At 38.0% G+C, this 12,423-nt stretch overlaps 1 protein-coding gene across 5 annotated transcripts in view; it reads right to left on the reverse strand.

The window, feature by feature from the left end:
• Rps6kc1 (ribosomal protein S6 kinase C1) overlaps window positions 1-12,423 on the reverse strand; it is a 160,526-nt gene that overhangs the window by 88,120 nt on the left and 59,983 nt on the right. For 4 of the 5 annotated variants that reach the window (XM_013157504.3, XM_063236734.1, XM_003474604.5 and 1 more), the window contains one exon: window positions 9,067-9,426. The exons of the other annotated variant lie outside the window; for it this stretch is intronic. In XM_013157504.3, coding sequence (XP_013012958.1) covers window positions 9,067-9,426 — 360 coding nt within the window. The remainder of the gene's footprint in view (window positions 1-9,066; window positions 9,427-12,423) is intronic. 5 annotated transcript variants of the gene reach the window in all.

The following is a 12,423-nucleotide window of genomic DNA, read 5'->3' on the forward strand; positions in this document are numbered from 1 at the left end:
TACTGCATTACTTGGTTAAAGAAATTTTACAAATGTGACCAAGATTAAGATCTTGGGTTAGGGCAGTAATTCTGGATTACTCATATGGGCCCAACCAAATCATACCCTTAAAATCAGACAACCTTTCCTGGATGAAGGTTAGAGTGAGACGTAACTATGAAAGAGCAGTCACAGGGATGAAAGCCTGCCAGCTCTGAAGAGGAAGAAGCAAACTCGCCAAAGCCAGAGGCGAGACAGCAAGGAAAGGCCTCCAGAAGCTGCAGAAGCCCAGGAAACAGACTCTTTGGGAGTCTCCAGAAAAGATGTTCCTGCTCACACCCTGACTTTTAGCCTAGTGAGATGTGTCAAATTTCTAACCTCTAACCATAAAGTAATAAATTTGTGTTGCAAATTTATGATAAGTTTTATAGCTGTGGCAGAAAACTAATAGAATGAGATTTTTTTAAAAAGACTCAAAATAGAAAGGAGAAAATATTTGAACTTCTCATAAAATATATCAAAGCCTATAGAATGTAGCTAAAGAAGCAGTTAGTAAGAACTCTACAATCCTAAACGTATATAGAAAAAAAGGCCAAAGCTGAGCTGGGTAAGCTTCTAGCTCAAAAATAAAACGCCCAGCCTTAAAGAAAGAAACAAAGGAAAAGATCATAAAATAGGAAACATACAATAGTCAAAAAGAAGCCAAGAGTTGATTCGTTTAAGATTAATAAAGCTGTCCAATCCCTCATATGATTAAAAATAAAAGAAAAATACAACAAATTACCAATTTCAAAAAAAGACCCTACAGAAGTCAAAGATATAGAATATTAAAAATCATGCTACAATTAAATGTAACCATTTGTGTGAACCAAATTCCTTAAAGGATACAATGTAGCAACACTGACAAAAAGAAATATATCTTTTTAACATATATCCAATTTTACCAGTTGGTCTTCTAATAATAAAAAGTGAACCCACAATTATAATGCTTCCCATACAATCTTCTCAAATTTGTCAAGTGTAATAATTGCCGCTCTGTGACTGTTTAGAAAAATAATCCTATTTTTCTGGCACAATAAACTATGAGATAAAGGTAATGATGTCCATAATTTACTTTTAAATTCAAAGAATATAAATACACTTGAAAAATACACATATATAAAATTATGCACAGATTAGTCATCAAATTTAATAATGCATAAAATAATAATATATGTTACAACTGAACAAAGTTTTTAAGCAATTTGAAAACAATACCCGTGGACTGCTAGGCCTGGAGAACAATGGTGGCCACTCACATTCAAATCTCCCATGTGACTTCACAAAACTCAAGACAGTGAATAAATCCATGTGACCCATATTTTCAGTGCTATCGGGAAACAAAGAACCATGACGTCCAAATTACCTATAAATAGGGAAGAAATCAAATGGCTCCCTGAGCCCCCATAGCACATCCTGGTAGATTTGGAGACCAGGAAAAAGAAGCTTAAGTGAATAATCTTGAAAAGTAAAATTTAGAAGGAGGGGCACAGGAGAATCCAGAGCACAGGGGGAAACTGTTCCTAAGAAAAAGCCCAACTGAATGCTAAAACTCAGAACGGACAGGGAGTTGGTAGTTCAAAGCTTCGTCATAAAGAAGGGCTTGCAAGTGAATGGAATCAAAAATCAGAAGCTCAGTAAAACTTGCTTCCTGGGAAAGAGTCAGACATTGGGCAAAGGGGTGATCCCTCTGGAAGATGTGGCAGAAAAAGGCAAAGGCCATGAGAGAAAGATAGGGAATCTACAGAAATGCAAGAGAAATAAGACACCTGCCCATCTCTGTCACATCCCTAAAAGACATTGCACAGAAGAGGGCCAAGCCAACAGGAAGGAATCCGGTCGCCCTGCAGGAAAAGAATACAAAGACCAAGAAGCCGGCCTCCCCCAGGCCACAGGAAGGCAACAGGAAAAGGAGATAAGGAAGTATCCAAGGTGCTGATCAAATTCTACCTCTTGACCCAGAGGAGTTTTCCAAGTGTGAAAATATATTCAGCCATACACTTGTGGTATCGCCTTTTCTATATAAGTAACTATACTTCAATTTGAAAGCCTTTCAAAATAGATACAATGCAGGATGTCTAGAGAATTATAGCCTGGAAAACATATAAAAGAAAATTTACAAACAATCAAAGCAATCTTATGTTTTTTAAAGATGGGGGAGAGGGGTATAATAAATGACATTATTGAGTCAGGAAGGAAAGGGTGACATTTTGATTGGCTTTGTTTGTGCCTCGTTATGGTTTACTCCTTTTACACACTACAGTTATGCTGTTCAGTTCACATGGTTCATAAGGGACCTTGGCTCATCCACCCTCCTTCCCACAGAGTATCAAATAACTATGACACCCAGGTTGGGAGCCCAAGGCAAAAACACATGACCCACGCCGGGCCCATCCTATCTCAAACATTCATTGCAGCAACAGGGAAAAATACCCTCTGCCTCCAGATCCGGCAAATCAAATCAGGGAAAGGAGACAGCAAGTTCTGAGAGTGTATGGTGACAGGGGAATTCGAAGTCCAAGACCAGGTGATGTTTCCTGAACATTGAATTCAGCTATATGTAACCGTGAACCACACTCAGTTTTGTGAGAGCTAAAACATCCTCTTCTGTGTGGGCTGCTTTGAGTTGCTTAGGTTTTTGTTACCTGTAACTGAAAGAGTCTAGTCTAACACAAAACCTGAAAGAAGGGCTGACCTGAGTCCAGGGTAACTTAAAAGGCAAACCTTTTCATTTGTGATCATCGGGAACAGAGAAGCTGAAGTGTTCTCTCTGAACCCACCAGACAGTTCCTTCCGAGTTCACTGCATTAGTAATTGCTTTCTCCTGTTGGAGAAACTAAAGAAAGGGAAAACCACGAAGCTGGTGGAGAAGGAAGCATGGAAGAGTAAGCGACATATTTAAATCCCTTCAAATCTCTTTTCAAAACCCAATTCTACGACATTAACCTGCTTTCTACTAAAAGGAAGAAGATGTTTTCAACAAGGGCAATTTTCTGAACCACAGTAAAGAATTCAGATTCTATTTTAAATCAGAAAAGACTGTAGAAAATGTTCATAATATATTCTGAATTTTTAATAGTACTTTCCTTTAGAAAGAGCTCATCTCCAAGTTAAGATAGATAGGAACTTCAGACGTCAAACGCCTCATACAAGAATGGCCCAATGTAAGAAAATCTATACAGCACTCACATTAATAGGCAAAGGAAAAAGATGGTCATTTCAGTCGATACAAAAAAATGCACTTGATAAAATCCAACAGCTTTTCATGATGAAAACATCTACAACCCAGAAATACAAGAGAACATCTTTGACATGATCAAGAGCATCTATGAGAGTCAGTAATTAACATTATACACAATGGTAAAAGATTAAAAGCTTTGCTCTTGTCATCAGGAATGAGACAAAGATACCTGCCTTTGAAATAGTCTCCACTGTACTGAAGCCAGGGCATTAGGCCAGAAAAATAAATAAAAGGTATTTGAATTGAAAAGGAAAAAATAAAACTATCTTCATGGATAACATTATTCTATATATAGAAATCCCAAAGAATCCACCATAAAAACAACTAAAGCTAATAAGCAAATTCAACAAGATGTAGGGTAAAGATCAACACACAAAAAACAGTTGAATCTATACACAATGGGAATGAACACTGTGAAAAGAAAATATTTATTTAAACTTACCTTACAATAGCATTCAACAGAATAGAATGCCTAGAAATAAATTTAACCCCACAAGAAGAAGACTCATGCACTGAAAACTATAAAACATTGCTAAAAGAAATCAAAGATGATGGATATAAATAAAAAGAAATCCTGTTTCACAGATGAGAAGACTTAAAACTTATACTGCTTTAATACAATTCTGATCGAACTTCCAACTGCCCTCTTTTTTTTTCAAAAATGGAAAGGCTAATTCTCAAATTTAGATAGAATTGCAAGGGGCCCCTACATTATTATTAAAATAACATCAAAAAAGAAAAAAATTGTCAGAGGGGCCCACAAATTTTAAAAAGCTGAGAGTCAGTGCATTAGAAATCAAAAAGGTCTTATCTCCACTGCGCACTGAAAACACAGCTTGGGATTTCAGTAGCCTTGCACTAACCACCTGCACTTTACACTAATCAGAATGACACTTTAAAGTGAAATAGAAAATGTTCCATAATACCTTATTAGTTAACAAAGACTGTAAATAACTCAAATCAAACACTGTGATGGTAAAGAAAAATTTCACACCTGAAATCCAACAATAGGACACTATCTGGCTGTCTTTCTCAGGTATCTGTCCATTCGAAAGTATTACCCTCTAGGTTTCCAAATATTCATGTAACTCTCGATCAAAGCAATAAATCAATGACCCCAGGTGCTTTCACAGCACTCAAGTTTATGTAATGTACATGGAGACAAGTCATATTTACAGAGCCTAGACGTTCTAAAGTCAACCCTACAGGAATGGCTGAACTCCCACCGGCTGTGTCACAGAGCAAATCCCTTAATTTATGTAAGTCATAGCCCCTCTATCTGAAGGAACCCTCCCATCTGGAGTCAAAGTGACAACAGAAACCAAGAAGTACACATGGGTTTGTGATATCAACTGGAGGAGACGTCAAAATCCAACTACAGTCTCTGTTTGATGTGTGTGGCAGCACCTGAACACTCAAGGTTACAGTTTTTGAAAAATGCTCGGACATCTCTAAAGGCCTGGGACACATGTGCTCAGGGTCAGGGTAAACTAAGAGAAGGAGCGTGGAACTGCTCATTATACCATTTACCAGAATGAAAATGGTGGGAGACAGTTTGCATCTGTAAACAGTACTAACATTACAAACAGTCTCACCACTCAAAAATATCAACAAAACTTTCAAAGAAAAATTAGATATCAACAACACACTGGAGGTCTTTTCATTATACATTTAGTTCATAATGTGCTAGAGATTTCAATCAAGTAAGAAAAGAGGAGTGGAACATATGCATTATTTCTACCCATTTTCTGTTTTGTTTTGTCTTTCTTTACATAAAATTTTAAAAAAAAAGACGAGTGGGAAGAGGAGGACAAGGGGCAACTAGGGGAGGGTAGAGAAGACGGGAGGATTAGAAAATTGTGGCATAAGCAACAAGCTAAATGAAAAGCCGCGGGTTTGGCTAATGTAGCAAATCCACCAAATACTTTAAACAAGATAAAACTACATAATGAAGGAACATATCATTGTGCTAGAGTTGGCAAAAATAGTTCATTTTAAAAGATCTAGATATTTTTTATATTTTCACCAAGAACATTTTATACTCCCTGTCACAGTGCTTGGTATATATGAGTAACAAGCACTTGAGGATCAGTTAGTAAGTGGTTGATTACTGGAAATAAATGGGAAATGGAAAAAGAATGAATATTCAAAATAAATCTCCAGTATCTGATACTACAGACCTGCTGCTTCTCCATTTTAAAATGAGGGTTAATGTGTGAAAAGTAACATGGCAGAGTGAAAGACAAGACTTGGATTTGGACAGACTCAATATTAAAATCCTGGCTTTACTCTTAGTGGCTTTGTCCTCAAAAACATCACTTAATCTACGTAAGTCTTAGTTTCCTCCATCTGTGAAATGGGGACTGCAATATCCACCTTATAGATATAGCAAACCAATGATTTTGGCACCTGGAACAAACTATACAAAACCAGCTCTCAAATCAATTCTGTAATTCATAATGTGGCACATGCAGATGGGTGTTACTAACAATGCTCACCATCTGGTAGCTTCCTGTTTTAAATAATTATTCTTGCTAAGTAGGTGCCAACTTTTAGAATCATTATATTAAGTGTTTGCACCCTCTAAATTTTGGTATTCTTAGACAAAGCCCAGTACGACCAGTCATAGTTGAGTTCTTAAGGTTTATTCTGAAGAATACATTATTCAAAATAAGGTAAGAATCACATTTTGTGCAGTGACAGGAACATGACAGACACCAAGTCGTTACTATTTAACCCCTTTGCCACTCTCTATAAAAAAACTATTCCAATAAGACTACCCTGCGATAAAGCTAATTCTATCGGCCGCTTCCAATAATATATAAACATGACAGGAATAAAAGGGTAAGTGCTGTAACATTCCCTTAAAGATTCATGTAGATTTCTCCGACCTTGACCTCTGGGTCTTCTCTCTTAAATCCACAAAGACCTGAGAATTTAGAAGAGCACCTTCATTCCAAGAAGCATTTCTAGACTAAGAGAAGAAATGAATTGCCAAGTTCAAAAAGAATCCAAAGTTACCCCGACCAAGGCGTGCTTCTCTGACCAGGCGGGCACAGAGAACTGCTGCCTTTGTGCTTCGCACCGAGGCTCAGCTGCACCAACGGGAAGCGGGAAAACACCAAGCCACCCTTACAGACCTCCTAACAGCCACATAGCTCCTTTTTCAAGAACAGTCCAGCAACAAAATAACACGGCAATCTCTATATAAAGTGTTCCTACTTAACTGCAAAAGATTTCTTTTCTAGATTATCAGACATCCAGAAATAACTATTTATTATAAAGTGTGCCAACTCAACCCAACGTCACAAGAACCACCATTAAGAGAGTTAAATTAAAACCATTTATGCATATTATCAATTCTAATGATGTCACACTAGAATGAACTTTCCCCAAGGAAGCATCTTTGCTGAGCATAACTGTCAAATCAAGCTCACAGGCCAGAATCCCCAACTCTCCCACAAATTAGAGGACGATGTCATATGTCCACTAGGCAGTGATAGAGTACTCTCAAGTAGAATCCAGACTGCAAACACTGCTCCAACTGCACTCTTTTCACACAGTACAGCATATCACCATCAGGACTGAAACAGATTCTTTTATATGTTGACAAAAAATTAAATCTGAAGACAGGAGATAAGTGTTTTAAAAATCAGAAAGAAAAAAATTAGAATTTTGTGACTGTGATTCACATACTCTGTCTAAATAAAACTGACCACATTATGAACAAACAATAAAAGACTAAAAACAATAAATCAATTATTAACTTTCTGGATTTGATGGCACATTAACAAAAAAACCTAATCCATAGCAAGAATGGGTACTGTGCTGGGGATTTAGCTCGGCGGCCCAAGCGCCTGCCTTGCAAGTTCTCAGTCCTGAGTTCAATCCCCAGTCCCAAAAAGAAAAAAAGGCTGCAGTTTTAGGAAGACAGATGAACATAAATAGGAGAACATGTTTAAATGACTAACACTCCTTAAGACAGAAGTCTAGTAGGTTTAGTATCAAGTTCCAGTGGAAAAATAATTCACCAAATACAAATCAGCAAAAGAACTAAATGAGGTATTGCTTGTTATTTGCTGATATGCGTGTATAATCTTCATTGTGAAACGATTTTTATTTTTTTGGTGCCATCAAGTGGTAACATTATGAAATGTTCTAAGATTAATGTTAGACAGAAAGATGTCAGACCAATGTGTTTTGCCTGTGTCAATTAAATAGCAGGGAAAATTTAGCACATAATTATCTGGAAAGGGGGAATCAGAGCAGATTTTTTGCAACTACGCCTCATTTAAAACCCCAAGCCAAGATCAGAGATAAGGCAAAGAATAAAAGTAAGTGGAAGTTTGAGACCAGAACGCTCCACTAGCAAACAAACACAACAGACTATGAGCCATTTCTAAAACAGAATCAGGAGAACAACTAGCTGCAGTATTAGATTTCCAATTAGAAACCTTACCATTTATAGCTACAATTACATAAAACTTAACAGGAAATGAGTATTACAATCAATTATTTGAAATTATGTGTTAATAGATTATAAATGATTATATATCAGTACCTTCAGTAAGACAATAATCACGAACAAAGAAACAAATAACAAGATCTATTACAAAGCATTCAAAGCTTTTTAGTCCCCAGGCCCACTGAAATACCTGTAGACAGCAATTGTGAATCTGAATTTCCAGCTAACGATGGCAACTTGAATACATTCATCTAGCTGTGTCCCACCTGAAACCCTACTAATATGGGAACATAGAATGTGTTTAAGGCAAACCCCACAAGAGCACAAAGAATGAGGGAGAAGACAGCAGCAGGGAAATTCTAGAAGCTAGAAAATACATGAACAAGCGGTAACTAACAGCAGAGCCAAGACACTGACTGACTTATACGGCACAGTAGTAGCTATGAACGCAGCAGAGAGAGCTAGAAGTAGGAGATTTGATCAATAGACTGCTTAAGAAGCAGTTCACAATTCACACACGCATGCGCACACCCTGTTCCACAGCCTGGTGTGCATCCTTATGCCATGGATGGCATAAGGAACTGAAGTTCACGCTTAGGAAGAATAAAGCAGAAGGCTAAATAGAAGCTGACAGGCAGGGCATCCTGCAGTAACACGAGTTAATAAAACAGGAGACTGTGGTTATCTGAACAGCAATGACAAATCAAAGACCACTGAACAATGAAAAGGATGCTCTTTCTGGAAAGAAAAGCACTGGAAGAAAGTCCTATCAACCTCTAATTCCTGTGTCCAAAAAGTCACTTACCTAACTGCAGCATGCTTCAGTCAAAAAACAAAAACAAAAGACCATGCTTTAAAAAAAAAGTTCTACTTTTTGACACTGAGTTACATTTAATTCATTATTATTATTATAATCTAAATTAATCAGATGTGAATTTACTGCAACTAATAAAGAACTCAGTGGTATATAAACTCAAAGACATTTTATACTCTTAGTTTTAAAAGCCCATTTCACTTTCTTTCAGCTGTTGAGAGCAAAAGCGCTAGAGATTCTCTGTCCGTCCTGCTGCCGAACAACATGGTCACATCAGGAAAGACAGTTATTCATCCATGCAAAGGAGTTGGAGATGTGTTCGTTTTTCAACGAACCTCACTTTTGTAGATCAACTGATCAAAGTATTAAGTTCAACACCTCTGATAACGTCACCTAGATTTACTAATTTCTCATGTTCAGTGTTGTGTCAACACAGGATTAGGAAGAAGACATAGTTACAGACTCATGCTTTTCTGCAGACACCGACATAAGAGCATGTCACAGCATAGCGACATGGGTGAGCTGTACCTTGAACACCTTCCAGGAGTAGGTCGACTCCCTTCCTGTAAAAATCAGAAGCAGCTTCATAGTCATCTTCCTCTTCCTTTTTCAAGGCCAGTTTTATTAGTTCTCCAGCTTTCTCCAAATAATCTTTCTTGCCAAGTTTAGGTTTTAAACTGCCAGGAAAGAGGCTGCGACTCTCCCGTTCTTCTGTTTTGTTCTGTTCACTGTCAGAAGCAACGGCCCCTAGTGCTGAAGAATCCGAAGAAAGACTGAGGCCAAAAGTTCTAACGGGAGAATTGCGATTGGAAGCCATTCCATCATCTAACTCGGCAAGAGAATCCACATCAACAGTGAGAGATAACAGATCACTGTCACTGGAGAAGCCTAGAAATAGGACCACAACAGCAAACATATTAAATTCGCATCAGCCAAAAGAATACAAATCACACTGTTCATTTTCTCACACTGTCCAAGTCAATTAGGAAGACTGTAACCTACTGATGGGAGTCTGTGGCCAGCAACTTGCTTTAATCTAGTGCACTAACTTTCATATCGTCTCTTTATAGCTGAGCAATAATCTCGCCTTAAGCACCTAACTAAAACTGAAGACAAGTCTCCACCCAGCCCCACAGTCAAAAAGAGTCTTTCAGTCAGGCGTGGTGATGCCCACCCGTAATTCCTGCACTTAGGGGCTGGGGACAGGAGGATTACCAGGAGTTCCAGGCCACAGTGAGCTACACAGAGAGACTGTCTCAAAAAAACAAAAAAGAACTCTTAGCACAAAATCTTGAAGACTGTTTACAAAAAACAACTTCCTGAACACACAGCTGCGTAAATACCACTCCATTAAAGGGAAAAGAACAAAAGCTTCAGAGTAAGACTAAAGAAACAATTTTAATCTCAGCTCTTAAAACTTACAGTATGGCCCACAGTAGTAATTTCTTAATATGAGGAATAAAGCTAATGCATTTAAAGCATAATAGACTGTCATGAAATTATAACTGTTTATGCCAGTTATTTAATAATTAAATGTAATGCATCCCCAGAATTGAGCCTTCAGTTCACCATCCTTATCTGGAAAATGTACGCTATTTACAATTTTTTTTTTAAGGATTGAATTTTAGAATTTTTGTTTCGGCCTCTTCCACAGGCTTTTGGAGAGAACTTCAGATTAGACTTACTCTTCAGTTTTCAGACAGAAAATGAATAGTAGGTATCAAAGAACTATTTAGCAGTGAAAATTACTTCTATTTCATGTGACTTCATGGTGGATAAACACAATTTGTAACAACAGATGGCAAATCATGTGGTCTCAGGACTTCTCTTTACATTCTTAAAAATTATTTAGGACCGCAAACAGGTTCTGTCTATGTGGATTATACCTGTAAATATTTGCCAAAATTATACTGATTTAAGAAAGTGGGACTAAAACATTAAGGAGCATTACATATTAACATAAATTTCATGAAAAATAACTATTTGCTAAAACAAAAAAATACTGAGAGAAGTAGCATTCTTTCACATTTTTGTAAATCATGCTAATGTCAGGCTTAACAATATGACTACAGGTCTGGGGATTTAGCTCAGCGGCATAAGCACCTGCCTTGCAAGCAGGTGGTCGTGAGTTTGATCCCCGGTACCGATAAAAATGAAAAAGACAAAAAAAAAAAAAAAAAAAAAGAATATGACTAGATTCGCATTATCTGACTGGGCAACATCCATCATCGTATGTTATTTTGGTCAAAAGATACGAAGAAAATATCACATGGATATGAGAACAAGCATTTCTATAGCCTTGGCAGATAACTGTGGATATTCTTGTTTGATTCTACACTAAAATTCACAAGAAATAACTTCTTAAAGCTAATTGAAATATGGAATACAAAATCCTATTAATGAAATTCCTATTTCTGTTACAGCGGAATCCACTGGTCCGTCTTGTACACAAGATGGATCTATCACCCAAGTTGGAGTTTGTAGCACAGGGGTCATTTTAGAAATAGCGCTTCCCTGAGTTACAACACAGATCTTCCAAAAGCTGACACAACATTTCATTACTACAATATCCCCGAAAATCACATTTATTGAAAATACCACCAATCTCATCAGAAAATTATTTAAATACTAAGCAATTCTTGAACTCAAAGTTGTAGAAGTCACACAAAATTCCTCCTGTGAGGCTGAAAACTCATTAGCAGCAAACACTATTAAACTGTTTTCCTGAAAGTCTCCACTACCTTCAGTCACTTTCAGGAAGAATGAACCGCCAAATACCCAAGTTTCAGTAACAGTAGTGTCAACTGTTCCCAGCAAAACGGTGTCCCACGAAACAGTAGCATTTTATGTATACTTCCAATTCTTCACACAGAATATTAAACAGACATGCATCCAAAGGACAAGCTTAAATAAAAGTCTTTACTGCTTGCGACCGTTCTGAGGAGAAATTAGCACTGGTTTTGCTAAAAGCACGGCAGTGCCTAACTGCTACCATTTGGGGTCACTGTCCTGACCCCCAGGGACAGCAGTTTTACTCCCAGGGTTTCTGATGATAAGTGCAAAGGTCAACAGGGTGAGAAGGCATGGAATGCCCTGGTATCATTATCCAAACAGTGTCTGCCCTCTGCTCCCCAGAAAGACCTCAGCAGCACCCAGAGGTCTGAGCACCACACTCGCATACGCTTAGATTTACAATTCAAGTTATGTACAAAAATAGCTGGGGAGCAACTACCGATATGAGACCCCGTCACCCCGACTATTAACTGCAGGGTTTCTCAGAAAAGAAAATGATTTCCTCGGGGCTAGACACTGACTCAAAGCTGACAGTGGATTAGACTACACGATTCCACCGCTCTAAGATCAGGGATCAGCTAACGCTTGTCCATGAAGAGCCTGAGCATAAGTGTGCCCAAATCCATCACCACATGGTGTCTGTCACAGCCATGAGACAGAACCAGGCGGAAACGCAGGGTGTGTCTCAGTAAGACTTTATTTAGCACGCTAAGATTTTAATTCCATGTCATTTTCACGTCATAATACAATATTCTTGCAGGGGGAAGGTTTAACCACTGAAAGAACGTGAAAACTACTCAGTGCACAGGTCACCTGGAACAGGTAGCTGCCGGAGTGGCCCCTGGGCCCTGGTTTGCCTCCCTCTATTACAGACCCAAACTGCTCACTTCATATGAACAGAGTAACTTAGGGCCAAAACCTGTAACCAGCAGCTAAGCTCAATTTTCCAGTCAGTTTTAGACACCACTTTGGCACCCTGTCAATATACCCTTATTTTCACCTTTTTTCAAATCCTTAGAATCCCCATAAAGAACTGATTCTCTTCCCCAAAACCAACAGATTTCATTAGCCCACCACCTCGAATGGGATTCA

Source organism: Cavia porcellus, unplaced genomic scaffold (genome assembly GCF_034190915.1).
Source record: "Cavia porcellus strain 051 isolate PalLab524CR breed Dunkin Hartley unplaced genomic scaffold, mCavPor4.1 scaffold_26, whole genome shotgun sequence".
Taxonomy (NCBI): domain Eukaryota; kingdom Metazoa; phylum Chordata; class Mammalia; order Rodentia; family Caviidae; genus Cavia; species Cavia porcellus.